We start from the raw sequence: 19,982 nt of genomic DNA, 5'->3' as shown, positions 1-19,982 counted from the left end.
ATTGGACTGAAAAAATGAAGTCTTTCAAAAATTGTCTTTTAAATCTTAATCAGTCACAGACAGACTATTTTGCAAAGTAGTTTTGGCAAATTAATGGGTTTCTTTTCTTCAACGTATACACGATGGAACCCAGTTCATAATGATGTTCTTTGCCACTGTACCTGGCACCCCGAAACATCTTAAGATACCTAAGTAATTCACATTTTGTGCCTCATATCCTCTCGTGGTCTTTGATTTGCAATGACGATTCATGAGAATGAAGTGTGTAATTCATGATTCACCCCTCCTATCACCAAACGCTTATGACTAAGTCATTTAGAATGTGCCCGATCCCATCAGACCGCAGAAACGAAGCATGGTTGAGCATGAATAGACCGCAGTGCACACACAGGTTGTCATAGGACTGCAGGGTAACAGTGAGTAAGGTAGCAGAGAGCAGTGCAGCTACATCTAATGTTGGACTGCACTTCTGTTCTCGCATCTATGTTCCCTGCATTCAATCCAGATGGACAAATTTAGTGAACTATCATTAAAAAAAGAACCCGCATGGGGAGGGGAGGCCCTCATCCAGCAGTGGAATGACCAAAGCGCTGTGCGTGTACTGACACAATTGTCGTGATTCAAGGCCACGACTCAAATCAAACCAATTTTTTTTTTTATTTTTTTTTTGTCCATCTCCTTTGTATTTTTTTAAATCTCATTTGCTCTTAGTTGTAACAGCTTAAATTTTTTTCAGATGTGATCAACTCCTACCAGACATGGGGTTCAGGGAAAACTTTCTCCGGTTCTGCCAAATAGCATAAAACTTGGAGACTTCAGCAACATGTTTGCCTGTCATTCAACGACTGGAGGTTCCACCCGGATGCATGCTGCTGACTCTACTTCGTCTTTGTTGGTTCCTCTATTCTCTGTGTTTCGCTGAGAAATATGATGTTTACACGTTAAAGCACTATTTGCTGACCTTTTAGTTAAATTTAGACCTCAAACTACAATGTGCACAGTGTTTTGCTTTGCATTTCACGTGCAATACATGCAGTTTCATCGTCTAAAATATAACAATTTACAATGAAATATTGCACATTGCATTCATCTTCTATAGTTCGATGTACATTTAAGCACGATATAAGTCAGTGCTATAATACTAATGGTTAGGTCGTTTTAAAATTTATCTTTACAGCCATCGGAAAAAATTGAAATGTTGGAGAGATTTCAGTCTATAAAAGCCAGGACAACATTTCCAAAGTATGCGAAAATAAAATAAATAAAACATATGGTCTGACATCATAGGGAATTCATGTTACAGAACTCCTTTTCACTTATCAATTACCCTCTGATCTTTGACTCCTGTTATCCACAGGAGCTCCAGCGTCTAATAAACTCCTATTGGAGACCATATTCTTCCTATTATCCACGATTATCCTGGTTTTTTTCATCCTGCATTGTGGAACGGCTTCCTATTATGCGCAAGAGGAGCCATGTGAACAAATTAATTAAATTATCTGATTTCCCCCCCCTTCACAGATTAGTAGAGTACATTTTCAGATAAGATTACGGATAATAGGATCTGTGATAGCCATCCTCCACATCACCGTGGTTAACAGGAGCTCTCTTGCACACATATTTAAATGTGGGCTTGTCAGCAAATGTTCATGAACATATATATTATGTACACCTATTCTTTGGTTATTTCGGTAAAGTCACATAGATAGAAAAATTATAATAATAATAAAAACCACGACGTTTCGATCGCAACACAAGCGGTCGTCATCAGGAAAACGGGGTTAGCCTCTAAAGGCAAACTGTTTATAAAGGTTTAAGATGGAAGTAGTTCAAGTGTCAGCAGGTAATGTTAATGTAAGTGACGGTAGTAGTCGTGGGCAACGACAGTGCTGGTGCTGGGTTCCACCATTGAAAGGGCTGCCAGGTTGAGGTTTAACGTGGGCGTAGCTCAGGTGCAGCAGCATGGCGAGGCAGCTAATGTTTATATAAGTGATGGTAGTAGTCGTGGGCAACGACAGTGCTGGTGCTGGGTTCCAACATTGAAAGGGCTGCCAGGTAGAGGTTTAACATGGGCGTAGCTCAGGTGCAGCAGCATGGCGGGGCAGCTAATGTTAATGTAAGTGATGGGCAGCGACGGCGCTGGTGGTGGGTTTCCACCAATGAAAGGGCTGCCAGTTAATCATTGCACCTCGCTTTACACACTCACACTGTTGACGGTGGAGGTTGCTGCTAGACGTGATGGTCGTAGTTGGCTGCCAGGTCTAAAATGGAAACATAACGGCCAGATAACGTCCTTCCAGTGATTGCTGAGTTTATACCCATCTTCTCGGTTGAAATTGTGTCTGTGTCTGTATATATGGATGGCTTCATGAACTAATCTTTGCTGATAGCCAGTGGGTTTGCAAAGTACCTTCGTCTTAGAGAAATCAATTTCACGTGAGCCAGCCGTATTAAAATAATGATCAGCTACGGCAGAAGTATTGGTCCTCCCGTGTTTCAAATCTGCCTTATGGTCACGAACACGGTCTGATACATGTCGCTTAGTTTCCCCAATGTAACTGCTACCGCAGATACAGCTTAGTTTGTAGACGCCGGGATATTGCATGTCAGGAATCTTGTCCTTCACAGATTGGATCAGGTCATGAATTTTATGCACTGTGTTAAATCGGACCTGGATCTTATGTTTATTCAAGATTTTGGAAATATGTTTGGTTACCCCTGCTATGTATGACAAGATGATGGTTTTGATTGGATCTTCAGATGGCTCCTTCTTCACGGTTGGGGTGATGGCTTTGCGGATTGTGTAGTCAGAATATCCATTCGCCTTGAAAGCTTGGTGTACGTGTTTGAGTTCACTGGTTAGGTGTTCATGGTCGGAGATACATTAAGCTCTATGGTGTAGAGTTTTGATGAGGGAATTTTTCTGGGATGGATGGTGGTGGGATTCAGGTTTTAGGTAGGCATCAGTATGGGTTGCTTTCCTGTAGACAGAATGGCTCATTGAGCCATCTGGTCTCTTTTTTACGTATACCACACAATAATTTGAAAACAAAATGAATGCAAAAGGCATTTTTTTAAAGGTGAGACATTATTGTTCATGTTTATCTTGAGGATAAACTGCCTCTTGCTAAGGACATTTAGCATTTATGCCACTGGCTCATCGGCCTAAATGTGAGATAAGCGCAATTCCACTGCTCACTTGTGTTTATAGAGACTTTATAATTTTTACTTTTGAACTATGTATTATTTCTGTAATTGTGTTTGAATGAAAATAATTGAAAAAGATCAGTAGAGTAAACTTTTTGTCTAAATGTACTTTGTCAGGCTCACAACAGCTGACATTTTAATTTCTCTACAGTTGTCTAAATTCAGATTGATATACACGAGTGAACATTGACATGATATAGGGAGGCCTTCATCCAGCAGTGGATTGACAAAGGGTTATATATTACACGCCACTAAAAACAAAATATGCCTAAACACTAAGCTACAAAGTCACGAGGGTTTTCCGACTAAAAAGGAGAAAGTGGTCTGAACAAAACAGCATGCAATGTGATGTCATTGATGCAGTCATTCACATCATGGTAATATATAAAGCCCAGTGCTTTGTACAGCCTCATCACAATTAACGACACGGAAATCATTCCTACGGCGTAATCATTTTTGGACAAATCTGCGTGGAATTCTTAAAGTAATTTCAAGAGAATCTCAAGAAACCCTGCAGAATTTGTGATTGGTATTTTAAAACTTAGATCATGGTTTTAATCGAAGTGTTTTAAATTATATATTTTCAGCTATTCATTATAAACAGTGGCGTTATTTTATTTGATGAAGAGTGTATGTATTTAAAACAAAATTATATTCTGTAATTTTCTGCATTGAATCTTAAAGTGGAATTTGTCTTTAACGTATAATTGTTTTTTTTTCTCAGATGAGCGTGCATTTTTGTTCGTAGCCATTATGCACACGTGGATATCGTGGACGCTGATGCTGCTGATGGTGTCGGCAGGGACCTTTGCCGAAGAGGGAGAACCAAGATGCGAGGGGCAGAAGGGGTATCTAGGAATCCATGGCAAACACGGGAAGCGTGGGTCCGACGGCCAGGATGGTGAGTGAAATCTTCCTCTGACCTCGCCAGCAACGCGTTGTGAATTACACCGCCACTATATTCAAAGTTAGACACGAGCAGGTGAATTTGAGCAGTGCTTTATATCGCTGTGCTATTCGTGATACGTGTGAGGCATGTTTAGGTCACGTACAATTCAGTCAAAGAATGAGAGAATTAGTCGATAATTAAACTTTCAGGGCAGAATCACTTCTCACAAGTTGTATCTGACACAGTATTTGTTGCTATTTTTGGTTGTATTATACGGATATTTTATTGATGTACAAAAACATATTTTTTGTTTAACTGCATATGTGAAGATGAAACATTTATTACATGACTACATAGTGGTCGGCACAGGGCAGTGAAGCAAAATCCATAGTTTTTACTGTGTGTCTATGCTCCTGTCATATGTGATCCCCGCCTTCACAAACTCTCACCTTGTGAGTGTGCTGCAAAATGGTCAATTAATCCCCATGACCAGCAACATGTGTGTAGGCCCTCATCCAGCAGTCGATTGGCAAAAGGGCTGTATGTGTACGTTAAAATTGTAACTTTTAACTGTAGCATAATGCTGGAAGAAAAAAATAAGAAATCTATATATACAAATATTAAGATCTAAACCACACAAATTTTGAAAATTAAATAAGTTAAAAAAAACACATGCGTGGGATAAACAAATAGAATATACCAGAAAACCAACCGCGGGCATTTAAATGTGTTTGGTTTTCAGCAACAAATGTGCAGCAAATCTATCGTCTGATAACAATACTGCCTAGTTGGAGTATTTAATCGAGTAAAGCTTGGTGTGAAAATGTGCATTGCTTCTGTATGTTCAGGAGCAGACGGAGCAAAGGGTGAACCTGGAGATCCTGGCGAAGCTGTGAAAGGGAATACAGGTGTGTGAAACCATTCATTAGGTTTGTGCAAAAATTGTACAGCTGTCAGTTTGTGGTCTCAAGTGAACACTGGAACTTAGAAATCTTGAAATGTGAAGCTACAAGTTGCATAAACTTGTAATAGCATATGTGTTTTTTGTTCAGGCCTCCCTGGCATGCAAGGACCCAAAGGACAGAATGGACTCAACGCACCGATGAGTGAGAATGGGCCTCAAGGAAACAAAGGTGTTCAGGGAGCCAGAGGTACAATTCACACTTCCATACCATCCCCTCTGTTCCCTCTCTTTCGACATGCATGCCCACTCCTACTACTACTTATCTAAACCTTCCCTGGGTAGTAATCCACAGGCAATTCATCCCCAGAGACGAGCATAATATTGAACACTTTCTTATTATTATCCTTGGGTCTTTCGATAAAGCCACGTAGATAGATCAAATAAATAAAAAACTATATCACGATGTTTCGATCGCAACACAAGCAATCGTCATCAGGTGAGACATATCGCGGGAGAGCTGCTGAGAATATAAACACTTTGTTTTAGGCGAAGTTTTGGGTTCGAGCAAGTAAAATTACAATGATGAGACTTTGATACACTGTGAATAGGCTTGGCAACCTTCTGAAGTTGTTTGTAAACAGATTCATTTGAGTGGGTTTTTGTAACATGGGGTAACTTTTAACCCATTACTTTTGAAACCTAGACTCACTGTAAGTACAAAACCATTATTACAATGGTAGCCTTGATATATAAAATTTTCAACATGGTGGAATTTATGTATTTAGCACACCAGCACCAACTACTATTGTTTTATCAATCAAGAAAAGTGTCAGCCTGCTTCAAAATGCTACATTTCTATGGCAATGATTAATCTCTCCATATACTGACGATTTTAATTCCCACGAAGTAATATTCATTCTATCTGCCTCAGAGGGATTTAAACTTGTTTCATTGAGATTGCGAGTTGAACACTCTGCTACAGTATTCTCTCCTACATATGAATACAATACATAATGTTAGAGCTTATATTGGGGCTGTGTATACGATATTACACAGTGTAATTTAGATTGAAAGGTATAATAAGTCATTATATAGTGTAGTGTATACCCAGTTACTTAATATTAATAGCTCAGCTTAAGTATATTGAGTACATTGATTATATTGATGTAATTTAAATTACGTTTTTTTCACATCGGTTTATAGTATGGTAGTAGGGTATTTGCAGTTCTTTAGAATTATTAAAAAAAAATTCCTTCCTTTGTTACTGCTAATCCTACATAATACACGAGCATAATATGACTTTGAGACACCCCACCGCCTACACATTCCACAAGGAGCGACTAATCCCATATCTGCATTTGTCATCAACATGCTAAATTCCTCTGTTGATATGTAAACTCCTTAGTCAAGGTGCTCTGCTCCTCCCACCCAGCTTAAAATACAGTACGCTGCCAAGCAGTGTTCATTAGGACGCTGTCTTTCCGACAGCTCTGTTCTTCACCTGAGGACGGCTGCTTGCGTTGTGGCCGAAACGTTGTGAAAATTGTATTATGTTTTATTTTTATTATTTTATTATTTCCCTTCTACGTGACTTTACCGAAAGAAGCAAGAAGATGAACCAAGAATATATTCCCTCCTTATTCGCGAGGGATATGTTACTGATATGCTCGTGAATAGCACATTTCACGGATAATCAATGACTATAAATAAATGCATAGGCTAATAAAATGCATGAACATTATCATAATACATAATTTCTTTGCCTCATCACTTTCTCTCTCATCACTTTATCTCATCACTTCATCTCATCACTTTCCCGAATCACATTCTCTCTCATCACTTTATCTATTCACTTTATCTCTCATCAGTTTATCTCTCATCACTTTCTTTATCTCTCTCTCTCGATGCAGTCGTGCGGAGTTCCGGATGCCATTTGCAGAGAGCCAAAAACGCGGATAGCAAATTCGTGAATAACGAGGGAATTCTGGATGAATATCTAAATCTGTGTCTGTCATACAGGAGACCCGGGGCACGTGGGCACAATGGGTGCAAACGGAGACCGAGGACCCAGGGGATACAATGGAAATGATGGGGCAAAGGGCTCCCCATACATGTTGCCGAGATCCGCTTTCTCAGTCAAAACCTCCTACAGAAGAAAGAGCACGGTTGGAATACTTAAACACGACTTGGAAATTGCTAACTTACAAAAGCATTACAATACTCAGACAGGAAAATTCAAATGTGAGCATCCGGGGTATTACTACTTCACGTTCTACCTCTCAGTTTCTGGGAAAAACTTAACAGCCTTTCTGAAACGGAATTCCAGAACCATCCTGACTGTTACTGACGAACTAACAAAAGATTCTGGGGCTGAAAACATGGGTGGGAGCATCGTGCAACATCTGGATAAGGGAGACACGGTTTGGCTCGATATTGATGCCACCAATAATGGCATCTTTGTTGACTATGCCCGAGACAATGTGTTCTCTGGTTTTATATTGAACTTTTACAGCTGAACTACTTAAACTTTCATCTAATTTTGAGAACACACGATGTTCAATTAAATGTCACAAACAATGCTATTAACTACCACACTTTCTGTCAGCTAGATTGCACGTGTAATAAAGAGACGACATGAGACTTTGCAGGCCTTCTCTTACAGTATCCAATAATTAGCCTTTGTCTTCTTCGCAGTCATTGCCACTCTAAATTGCCACTCCGATGCCCGCATCAATAACGTATCTCCCTCGATCCTCCATATGCCATACCATTTTTATTACATCGCAAATGTCTCCTGTGAAATCAAATTTCTATGTAAATAGATATTTTTATATTCGTTTCTTACCCAATGCTGAGATTAAATTACCAACAACGTCTGAATCAACTTTTACTCAATCGCCAGACGTTTATATTCTTGTTACATTTGTATTAAATATTATTAATTTCCCCGACAGAAGTGGTGAGTATGTTACTGATCTGATATTATATCAACGGCAATGTATTGTTGCATGTCTCTTACCCAATCTGCTGTCTGTTTCATTGGTGTATTCCTATTATCTTTACAATTAAAATCCTTGCGAAGTAATACGTGGTATGGAATTATTTGATTTCTGAATCATTAAGTCATCAATGGTTTCAAAATAAAATTATCTGTTCGCAATAAACCGTAACTCTTCTACTTGGTTATCTTATCTATAAATGATGTTGTCTCGTGTGTTTGCTATATTTTTCACATGATCTGCGTCAAACTCACAGTACATTTGTAGGGCTGTAGTGAATGCATTCACATTTGCTGGGAATGGTTTTTGTTTTGTTTCCCCCCCCCCACCCACCACCACCAGATATGTTTAAGAGGAGAGAGATTGTCTTGGCAACTGACATTTTTAACAACAACAATATGTTTCATGCACCCAGAGGAATGGATGAGTGAACACGAATTCCTGGGACTGTGTGAAACCCAATAAAAGCCACCAGCGTGATCTCCGGATCAGCCATTTTGCATTCTGGCGGACATGTCGCTCCCCAAGAACATTTTCCAAAATGGCTGGACAATCACACCACACTTGAGAACAAATGAGTCTATATTCATGTTTACTTATTATACATCAGCACTGTTTATTTGATTAAGAACACACAATCAGAAGTACAAATGTGTATATATATATTTCATTGATTTAATTTATTAGGAATAACCCTGTGAGCCATGCGGCTCTTGACTCGGGTGCAACCGCAACAAAACAAAAACATGAACAAGACACATCTTAAAGTGGCTACGCGCAACAGAAAAATCCTGGCAAAAACAGCAACAATATACATAAACACTGCGTTGGTGTTTAAATCAAAATCTTTGCATTACATGCAATTTAAATAAAGAATATGTACATTTTACATAAACTTCTTGCACATTACACCAATACAATAAATTATGCGAAGACCCAATGATCAACATAATACGCAAAGTGGTTTACAAGCTACCTTAAATAATTAAATTACGTTAATCCATATACAGTAAAAAATAATGATCCATGTGATGGTGATGTTCATGAAGGATTTCCAGGTCGCCAGGATCACAAAGTCCACCTCTGATGCCTTTGAAGGCGACTGGAAAAAGATAAACAGTCAATTGCACATCCATTAATCGTTTGAAAAATGTAAAATGGTGTTTAAGAGACCATATTTGTCTGGGCAATCGAGTGAACTGTTGAACTATTGAGAGGAATTTACACCATTGGAACCTCATTTGCCAGTAAAAAATAGATGACGCCAAAAGGCGCACCTTTTGGCGTCATCTGGTCCAACCCATGTGAGACTAGGCTCGAAGGAAAGCTGTCTCGGGTGTGGACCAATCAACTTCAAGGACAGTGCATACATTATCAGAGTTATGTTTTTTGTTTGCATTATGACTGCAGGTATTGTGTTCTATGCAAACATGACTCCTTGTAAAAAAGGTGTCAGTTTTGTTGCCAGATAGAAGGGTAAAAAAACAATTATCATATTGAGAGGAAGTTAAACCCGCCACCACCCTAGACAGCCATTGAGTAAGGTTTATCACGTAAACAAAACGTGCCATTTTGTTACTACTTCAGCACACTGGTGTGTTGGAGAGAAAACCCACAATATTTACAATTCGGGTACGACGTTTCGCTGGTGATTACAACCAGCTTCTGTGGCGATTAGCCAGAATTGTGAAGAAGTCTACGGTTTTAGATAGAGGTGAGTAAAGGAGATGTCATCACTGTTAGCCTATCAGGGCCAGAGGGCGGTCAATGTAGTCATATAAATTGCAATGCATCCTGTTAATTTGAGAATATGCAGGACCTATTATTGGTTGGGCTATTCACAGTTAATTAATATACAGTGGAATGCTTTTATATTATTGGTTCTTTCGGTAAAGTCACGTAGAAGGGAAAAAATAAAGTATTACAAATAAAACAAAAACATTCTCACGACGTTTCGATTGCAACACAATCAATCATCATCAGGTGTGAAAACCACAGCAAGAAAATGTGAAAAAAGTTTTATTTTTATTATTTTATTATTTCCCTTCTACGTGACTTTACCGAAAGAACCAAGAACATGAATCCGTGCAGTCACGAAAGCTTTAAATGGAAAGAATGCTTTTATGTTTAGCTTGTCCCACCCCGCACGATCTATATTGATACGCGATCTAACCCAAAACCTTTAGTACGGACTACATTGGTCGCGAACGCATACGTGTTAAACTCTCGGTGTAAACTCACCAGCAATAGATGAGCAGACCGATGGAAATGAGGAGCACCAAACCCAGGACTGTGATCAGGATGGCAGCGAGCACCTTCCAACCTACACCGTTGACACACGGCACATGGCACACAGCTCAAGCATCGAGAACTGCCTAAGACAACCGGAGGCATCCAAAGTCAGCAGGACACTTTGTGCTTCGAAAGGGGAATGTCTCACCTGGTTCAGGCACGTTAGTAGGCGGCGGGGTGCTGCTCAGCTGTGCCGTGGAGCTGCTGGGCTGTGACGTGGAGCTGCTGGGTTGTGACGTAGAGCTGCTGGGTTGTGACGTGGAGCTGATGGGTTGTGAGGTGGAGCTGCTGGGTTGTGACGTGGAGCTGCTGGGTTGTGACGTGGAGCTGCTGGGCTGTGACGTGGAGCTGCTGGGCTGCGACGTGGAGCTGATGGGTTGTGAGGTGGAGCTGATGGTCTGTGAGGTAGAGCTGGAGCTGCTGAGCTGTGAGGTGGAGCTGATGGGCTGTGTGGTGGAGGTGGAGCTGATGGGCTGTGAGGTGGAGCTGGATCTGATCGGCTGTGAGGTGGAGCTGATGCCCTGTGTGGTGGAGGTGAAGCTGATGGGCTGTGAGGTGGAGGTGGAGCTGATGGGCTGTGAGGTGGAGCTTATGCCCTGTGTGATGGAGGTGGAGCTGATGGGCTGTGAGGTGGAGCTCATGGCCTGTGTGGTGGAGGTGGAGCTGATGGGCTGTGAGGTGGAGGTGGAGCTTATGGGCTGTGTGGTGGAGGTGGAGCTGATGGGCTGTGAGGTGGAGCTGAATCTGATCGGCTGTATGGTGGAGGTGGAGCTGATGGGCTGTGAGGTGGAGCTCATGGCCTGTGTGGTGGAGGTGGAGCTGATGCCCTGTATGGTGGAGGTGGACCTGACGGGCTGTGAGGTGGAGCTGATGGCCTGTGAGGTGGAGGTGGAGCTGATGGGCTGTGAGGTGGAGCTAATGGCCTGTGTGATGGAGGTGGAGCTGATGCCGTGTGTGGTGGAGGTGGAGCTGATGGGCTGTGAGGTGGAGCTAATGGCCTGTGTGATGGAGGTGGAGCTGATGGGCTGTGATGTGGAGGTGGAGCTGATGGGCTGTGAAGTGGATCTGATGGCCTGTGTGATAGAGGTGGAGCTGATGGGCTGTGAGGTGGAGCTGATGCCCTGTGTGGTGGAGGTGGAGCTAATGGGCTGTGAGGTGGAGCTGATGGCCTGTGTGATGGAGGTGGAGCTGATGGGCTGTGAGATGGAGCTAATGGCCTGTGTGGTGGAGGTGGAGCTGATGGGCTGTGAGGTGGAGCTCATGGCCTGTGAGGTGGAGGTGGAGCTGATGGGCTGTGAGGTGGAGCTCATGGACTGTGTGGTGGAGGTGGAGCTGATGGGCTGTGAGGTGGAGCTGATGCCCTGTGTGGTAGAGGTGGAGCTGATTGTCTGTGTGGTGGAGGTGGAGCTGATGGACTGTGAGGTGGAGGTGGATCTAATGGGTTGTGAGGTGGAGCTGATTGCCTGTGTGGTGGAACTGATGGGCTGTGTGGTGGAGGTGGAGCTTATTGCCTGTGTGGTGGAGGTGGAGCTGATGGGCTGTGTGGTGGAGCTGATTGCCTGTGAGGTGGAAGTGGAGCTGATGGGCTGTGTGGTGGAGCTGATTGCCTGTGAGGTGGAAGTGGAGCTGATGGGCTGTGTGGTGGAGGTGGAGCTGATTGCCTGTGTGGTGGAGGTGGAGCTGATGGGCTGTGTGGTGGAGCTGATTGCCTGTGAGGTAGAAGTGGAGCTGATGGGCTGTGTGGTGGAGGTGGAGCTGATTGCCTGTGTGGTGGAGGTGGAGCTGATGGGCTGTGTGGTGGAGCTGATTGCCTGTGAGGTGGAAGTAGAGCTGATGGGCTGTGTGGTGGAGCTGATTGCGTGTGAGGTGGAGCTGATGGCCTGTGTGGTGGAGCTGGTAATGGTGGTGTCGCGGGCTGGAAGATTGACAGAGACAAAAAAAGCAATGTGTGTCAGTTAAGTGTATATATATAAAACTCGATTTACCCACATTCCTGATTTATCACAGGCAATTGCTTACTATACCTACCCACTGCCCTGTACGCAAAAGAACGACAAAACACAAAGAGTCCGTGATCGGTGGTGTGATCAGCACCACAATCCCATAGCTTTGGCTAGCCAGCGGCGATGTTTCGACACTGCACCAGACTGTCACATAAAGACAACTCAAATCAAAAGAGCCATATGATAGGTTTCGTTTGCCACGTTCACATCATGTCAAATGACCAAATCGTTTGGAACGCACTCGATCTTGTCAGATCATGGGAACTAAACCGGGCAGAGCCTGAACGATGCTTGCTTGAGTGACCACCATGGCTGTAATAAGCTGCAGGTCTATGTGGTGGGCAGCACGATACAATCCGCTGCTGTACTGTAAGAAATCCATCCTCCATCGTGTATGCTACTCTCCACCTTCTGAAACCTAAATTGACCGGCGTGGTTAAATCTTGACTTAAAGCTTTCGTGACTGCAGGAATTCAAATGCAGGGGTCACGTAGCTAGATACATATCTATGTGACTTTACCAAAAGACCCAAAGAATTTGACCAGCGTGGTGAAGTATGGTCAAATGACCCCCACAAGCCACAAGGTGCGGGGAGGCCATCATGCAGCAGATAATTGACCAAAGGGCTGTATATGCAAACTGCCTTTTCCGTTTGGTTTGTTGTCCTTCCCCCACACCTCCGATGAGCACGGTTGGCTACGTAACGTACGAAAGAAGTTCAACATACAATGTCGCAAATATGGGTGGCTCTAAATCGGTTATTGGAATTGCAGGGCTACTGCTCTTCACGTGAATAAAACTCGCACATTCGTCAATAATACTGACTTAACAGGTAAACGTATAACATTTTACGACACTTCGGGAGATGACCCTTCTTTATAGCACACAGAGAAGTCACACATACACACCTCTGTTATAGCAGTACCCATCAAACTGCCGAGGCTGCAAGGTGGTGACTTGAAACAGTCCCACATAGCCTCGCGCACAGGTCATGACGCTTGTCACGCGTGGGAGCACGTAGGTGTTGAGCTTGGAAATCCATCCATACCTGCACGAATCCACACAGAGCAGAAGAGAGAACAGCAGAGTTTAATAGCACTCTCACTCGTTTCCAAACCAAACACACGCGTGGATGTGTTAGTGCTCCGGTGTCGACATCGGTGGTTTTTAAAAGTAAATATGAAATGGGCAGCAAAACGTAATTCTGCATCGGCATTCACAAATTCAGGTGGCATCTAAACAGATACAAAATTATAACTAGCACAAAATAAATACGAAACTAGGGAAGGCACTGAACAAAATATTGAATTGAAAGAGATCAGTAACAAAACATATATTAAAACATCTGATACAACAACAACAAATTCGTCTTGACTTAATTCTTTCGTGACTGCAAGCATTTATATTATTTATGTCTTTCGGTAAAGTCACGTAGATAAGTTCAAAGGTTATTTACTTTGAACCTCTCTATCTACGTGACTTTACCGAAATACCCAAATAATATTTTTGTTTCATTTGTGCCAGCTTGGTCGTATTATTGCGAATGCCCTCTTGGGTTGTAAATGTCGGTTTTGGGGCTCTAAGCATGGACTACTATGAAGCCACCGGACAAAATTGTGGTGTTTGCTTTATCATTAATCGGTTTTCATTCCAGCTGACGTTTCACATTCTCGGACAAGACTGTTGAGTCAGAGTCCTCCGCGTTCCACGAAGCTTCGGCATATGTTCATCTCTGTGGGAGTCCTTCAAAGTGGGAGTCCCTCAATGGCACTCCCACCTTCATACCGCCAGTATTGCATAAAACCACGACCCCTGCACGTAAACGTGTGACTCACAATCTAAAGGATTGTGCGTTCACATCCCGCTGAAAGAAGTCGACTTTGCCCTTCATCTCTCTAGATTATTTTTATTTAAGCGCCACTATCTGGGGAACTCAACTGCGATTTCATTATGAATATGGTTTTAATTTTGGCATGACGGGACTTTGACTTGACTTTGAACCTTGTTAAATTATTGATCGTCATTACATTGCATACACGGTGTACTGCCTACGACAAAGTAATGTGACAAATATCACCTCTCAAGCTTAGCAGGGTTAATCCTGGATCGACACCCACCCGTGATTATCAAATGTTATCGGCCTGCCACGGCGCTACATCGTGGGCAGCAGAGGTGTGTGTGTGGAAAAATCCATTGTTGTACCATACTTCTATGCCCCCCCGTACACAATGTGTTACCTGCATTGCTCGTAATTAAGGGCAAGGGCGTCCTGTAGATTTTCCAAGGTGGCGATGGTGAATCCAAGTTGGATGCAGGTGGCACGCGCCTGGTCCTGCGTCAGCTGGTACCGTCCCAGGTCTGACGCAACCAGGACGACCCCGTTCAAGCTGTATGGAGGTATGATCGTTGGGGCTGCTCGCTTTGTTCGGACCGCTCCGATCGCTATATCAGCACAAAAGAAGTGAACACAGGCAGTGCGGTTAAGACAGTGGGACAAAAGGTGTACATTATTCGGGTAATATGTGGAATGCACACTGTGTGCATTGTATTTGATAGGACATCACCGTCAATCTGCATCGTCGATGTCATTAACTAACGTATCATCGTTGGTCCCTGCGATGTCATATATCAGGTTGAATAAACTGTGCGCAGACAATCACTAGACTGAGTAGGTGGCTGATGTACATTTTTCATGATACGCTAGCAGGGCTAGAAAACTCATTTTGGCACAAATAATACTACGTCTATTGTCATATCTATAACATTCCAAAACCAAATTCACATAAAGTTATAAATTATACAATTGTTACTATACCATTACAATCACTTGCCAGCACGTACAATACTTGTTTCATACTTTATGTTAAGCAGCAGACAACTTAATGGATTACAGGCACGTGTACACAAAAATAATTATTGAATTATATTATTTTGTTGAACTGATCATGTGTATCTGAGGTGGGAAAATTATAATTTTGCACTGAATAAAATTCGTTTAGAGAATTGAGTAGAGGTCAAAAATGTCCCAGTTGAAGTAAGCCAATTGGCTATTACTTCCTTTATATTCAGCTGCTAATATCTCTATGTCAATGGCACTTTGAGAGAAAATCCACTTTTACAGTCTATTAAAAAGACTGCCCTCACCATGAGAATGTGGACGAACCACCACTGGCTCAGTGCTGGCAACAGAGATAATAAATCCATTGCTCGTTGGGGCAGGGAAACACTCTCACCCATCGTTACCTAAATTAATTTGTGATGTATAGTTAAGAACATCCTAAAATGTAAAAACAAAACAACACATATACAACTATGGTATGTACGAAATACTGTGAATGAAAAAAAAAATACCCAGCGAGTCCCAAGTGATTCAGTGTCGCGCTAGGTAGTCAAGTTTATATATAATATAGTAGCAATGTGCAATATTCCTGCAAAAGCAAACTACCGTAGATACCTAAACAAATTTAAAACCAATGTAATACAATTACAAAATAGCTAAAAGCACAAAACGAAAGCAAAGTACACGCGATTTGCCCATCAAATCTAAAGCAACATGATGTGACATGCAACTCAGCTAAGACTAAGAGTGTTACGTTTTGCGTCCACTTACAAAAGGTGCTGGCAGGAGCCATGCAGAAGAGAAGCATCGCGAATGCCGCCAGAAGACCAGCTCTGCTCGTCGTCTCCATCGCACTGCTCCGTATTGTCACCTGTAGAATCTCTTCGGAGGGAAATGCGCGAGCGAATTAACCTCCACCAGAGTTGGTGCCCCTTTTTGTACTCTCGCGGTGGGATATTTTTATCACCCGAGGTAACGTTCACCTGACGTGCGCATCCTGGTCGTGAGTCACGCCCTGCGGCTCAACCGTCGGAAGGGGGCTTTGCCCAAAACCCACAACCTGATACGAAGCACGATCGTCCTCGAGTGTTTCACGAGTCTCGCGCCACACCCTCGACGCATCCTCCCGTCCTTGTTGCGTTTGAGCAGATCTATAACGTGCCTTTGGCTCTCTGTCACTTATTTACCTACGTCAATGGCGCATGCGAGCGCGAAATATTACGCACTATTTTTTGGGTCTTTCGGTAATAGTCACGTAGATAGGTTCAAAGAAGTAACAAAAAAACTACGACGTTTCGATTGCAACACAAGCGGTCGTTTTCAGGAAAAGGGAATTATATTATTTTCGATTTAAAGCTTTCGTGACTGCAGGGATTCATCTTGTTGGTTATTTCGGTAAAGTCACGTATAAGGGAAATAATAAAATAATAAAAATAAAACATAATAAAATACAATTTAAGTCTAAATATACGCTGCCAAGCATGGTGGTGTTCATTCAGACGCTGTCTTTCCGACAGCCCTGTTCTTCACCTGAGGACGGCTGCTTGCGTTGTGGCCGAAACGACGTGAGAATTGTATTTTATTATGTTTTATTTGTATTATTTTATTATTTCCCTTCTACATGACTTTACCGAAAGAACCAAGAAGATATATTATTTTCCTGAAGACGACCGCTTGTGTTGCGATCGAAACGTCGTAGTTTTTTTGTTATTTTCTTTGAACCTATCTACGTGACTTTACCGAAAAACGCAAAGAATATGAATTCCTGCAGTCACTAAAGCTTTAAGTCAAGATTTATTACGCACTGTATTGCCTTTATTGGGAAATATCTCTGGGTTTAAATCGGGTTTGTTTGAGTCTTATTTCGACCAGAGGTTCCGGTGCATTAACGGCAGCTAAGTTAAGGAATATTAACACAACAGCAATAGTACAATCATTTCAGTCGCTTGTCTGATAGATGTGCAAACACACAGGCTGATAGTAATTAGATCGCCCTTGGTATGAATACACATAGCTTTAACCGAGAAAAGCAGAAAATAATTTGTCATGGATGATGGTGGTTAAGTCTTGTTTGACCATCATAAGAAAAGTAAGTTTTGGTCAGGTAGAGATAGCAGTGAATCAATTACATACAGTTCGGTAATACAACACCATCACTCCTTCCAATGAAACGATATATTTTATAAGTCTCAATGTTTTAAAATTAAATATGCATGAGCAACGCACTAGCCATAGCAAAATAATATATATGTGATATGAAACTAAATTAAAACAATACCCACTGAGGTAATCCATATCGTAAGCGGAATATAATTTGTATAAAATTATTTGGAATATGTAACGCCAACGCATGTTGTGGTTTCTCTTACGCAATTACTAATTATTGTTGGATTTAAATGTCATCCCATAAAAATCTTCATACATGTGTAGTGACATCGCGGGATGTCACTGTGTAGTGCCGGCCCGAGAGAGGCACGGCGTGCGGTGTAACGACATCGCGGATACCACAATGGTGTGTGGGTGTAGTACCGGCCCTATAAGGGCCCGGTGAGCGCTGAATGATGCGGTAGACGGCATCTCGCTTGGCGTGCAGTGCCAGCCCTACAGGACAGGGTGTGGGAGTGCTGGCCGTAGAAATGAGGTTACTCGAGGCCATGGCACTCTGGTTGACCCCAGAGGACACGTGACCAGTTAAGTCTACAAAGGGGCCCTAAATGTGGGCTAGGGGTGGTCACGTGGTTGGGACCCAGATCCTTCCCGAGGATTCTGGAAGGTGGTCGTGGCCAAGGGCGGAGCCGGCCACGCCGCACAAAATATAAGCCGGGTCCCGGGAGGGACCGTGGTTGTTGTTCATCCTGGAAGAAACATTCGTCTACGTTCTACGTTCAACGAGTCTCCAACACGTGGACCCGGACCCAAGCTGTTGGTCCCAGTCCGTAGTAGCAGTTACGTTGTAACTAGTGTAGTTAGCCTGGTGACTAGTAACTAGTGTAGTAACTAGTGTAGCTAGCCTGGTGGTCACCACCTGGCTAGCTACACCAGTCACGTTGTAACTAGTGTAGTTAGCCTGGTGGTCACCACCATATAGATTGTTATTCTGTTAAGGGGAAGTTACCCTGTGTGTTGGAGTTGAATAAATGTGTTGCCTCCAAGTCTACGTAGGTGACTCAATTGAACCAATTGCACATGCAACAACAGAAGCAATGCACTAAAACATTGCATTAAAATTAAACACATTTGAAAACTGTTTTGTAATAAAATTTCCTATATATAGAGAGATGTGTAAAAATACGTGTAAAGTATATTGCAACATATATTTGAATATTCAGTAAATGTAAACAATACATTCGCGTTTCCAATGAGTCAAATATAAGTAAGGAGTGGTCCCACAGCGGATTATGGAGAGACGTAGCCAAGGCTGACATGACGTTCACGAAACGGCCAGCGATTTCAGTGTGAAATAGCAATGCTCAATACAGAAATCTGACTATTGTTGGAAGCCGTGAAATTATAAAAATGTGGGACCTCCTTTGCCAGTACCAAAATATACTAATAGGGGTTTTTACCCTTTTTTCTGGCAACAAAGGTATCAGTTTTGTTGCCAGAAAAAAGGGGAAAACCCCTATTAGTATAATAAAAATGCCTTATAATTTTGCCTTTAAACTTCATACATTGGCCACTTTTCGATTTAAAGCTTTCGTGACTGCAGGGATTCATCTTCTTGGTTCTTTCGGTAAAGTCACGTAGAATGAAAATAATAAAATAAAAATATTTTGTATTTTTTTTTAGAATAAAAATATTTTGTATTTTTATTTTATTATTTCCATTCTACGTGACTTTACCGAAAGAATCAAGAAGATTGGCCACTTTGTTGAAATTAATAAGAAATAGTTACATTTATAATAAAATAGTCAGTTGATAAAAGTTGAATTCAAAGCAGCCTCACGACACAATCATTATATATTTGTGATGTGTAAATGTGTATGCACACAGATGCCCTGGGCCTCCCCTAGGTCGACTCAGCCTCAAATGAGTACCTGGTGCGGTGTGTAAACATCGTCACTCGGGAGACAAAAACGGCCGGGCGTGGTGCTGGCCACCCACCCCCTCGTGCGCCGTACCGGCCTTCATAGGTGCTCGCTAACAGCACTTTCCCCAACAGTCTGTTTAGGCTACACGGGGAATTAACGAAGAACGAACACACAGATGTGCATACACACAGAGTCGCCATTGACAAAGAGCTGTTTGGCTCAATGGGCTTTACTCGGGAAATAGACTTCTGATCAACTTCTAGTTCTGAAGCCACTTCAGTTTAATATCCTCTACTTACCAATACATTACTTGAAACAAATGACAGTACTATATTTGCCACTCACCGGAGTCCATCATTATGATTAGCACGGTTGGCTAAGTACGGTGCGAAAGAAGTTTAACATACGTACATACAAGAGATGAATCCCTGCAGTCACGAAAGCTTTAAATCGAAAAGAGCCATTTTATTTGTTTACGTCTTTGACCAACATAGTACGAGAGCCACGTCACGCGCAGAGCTACTTGAACACAAACACAGCAGATGACAACCCACATTCCGACTTAAACTAAATCGGTGATTAGTCCCCCCCCAACCCCCCCCCCCCCCCCTTTAGTTATTCTTGAACAATACAGTTTGACTGTTGTACAATTTGTAGTCACATTCCATAGTTACCCAATTCCCTGCCGCATTTAATCTATTAAGTTTACGTTCAATTATGTTTAACGTTTAAGTATTTTTTTTACATTTATTGTAGATGTTCTTGTCACCACGCAGACAATCCATAGTGACCCCATTCCCTGCCGCATTTATTCTATT

At 42.3% G+C, this 19,982-nt stretch overlaps 2 protein-coding genes across 5 annotated transcripts; one reads left to right on the top strand and one right to left on the bottom strand.

Annotated features, from left to right (window-relative positions):
* The first annotated feature begins 3,593 nt into the window (after nt 1–3,593).
* LOC144729265 (uncharacterized) lies at nt 3,594–8,178 on the top strand. 4 transcript variants are annotated; one of them, XM_078609402.1, is made up of 5 exons: nt 3,594–3,691; nt 3,932–4,108; nt 4,945–5,004; nt 5,149–5,247; nt 7,020–8,178. In XM_078609402.1, the coding sequence occupies exons 2-5, from the start codon at nt 3,961–3,963 to the stop codon at nt 7,514–7,516; spliced, it is 804 nt and encodes a 267-aa protein (XP_078465528.1). In that variant the 5' UTR covers nt 3,594–3,691; nt 3,932–3,960; the 3' UTR covers nt 7,517–8,178. The 4 variants fall into 4 exon arrangements, with proteins under 4 accessions (XP_078465528.1, XP_078465520.1, XP_078465539.1 ...); XM_078609394.1 differs by having other exon boundaries at nt 3,612–3,736; XM_078609413.1 differs by having other exon boundaries at nt 3,616–3,736; nt 3,956–4,108.
* Nucleotides 8,179–10,236: 2,058 nt separating this feature from the next.
* On the bottom strand, nt 10,237–14,185 carry LOC144724174 (uncharacterized). The gene is made up of 4 exons (XM_078603098.1): nt 14,130–14,185; nt 13,203–13,342; nt 10,440–12,206; nt 10,237–10,322 (listed from the first exon to the last, which is right to left on the bottom strand). The coding sequence occupies exons 1-4, from the start codon at nt 14,183–14,185 to the stop codon at nt 10,237–10,239; spliced, it is 2,049 nt and encodes a 682-aa protein (XP_078459224.1).
* Between the last annotated feature and the right edge of the window lie 5,797 nt (nt 14,186–19,982).

This window comes from Lampetra planeri, chromosome 2 (assembly GCF_965212315.1).
Source record: "Lampetra planeri chromosome 2, kcLamPlan1.2.h2, whole genome shotgun sequence".
Taxonomy (NCBI): Eukaryota; Metazoa; Chordata; class Hyperoartia; order Petromyzontiformes; family Petromyzontidae; genus Lampetra; species Lampetra planeri.
Note: the sequence above shows the minus strand (reverse complement) of the source record. Positions and strands in the feature narration are given on the sequence as shown.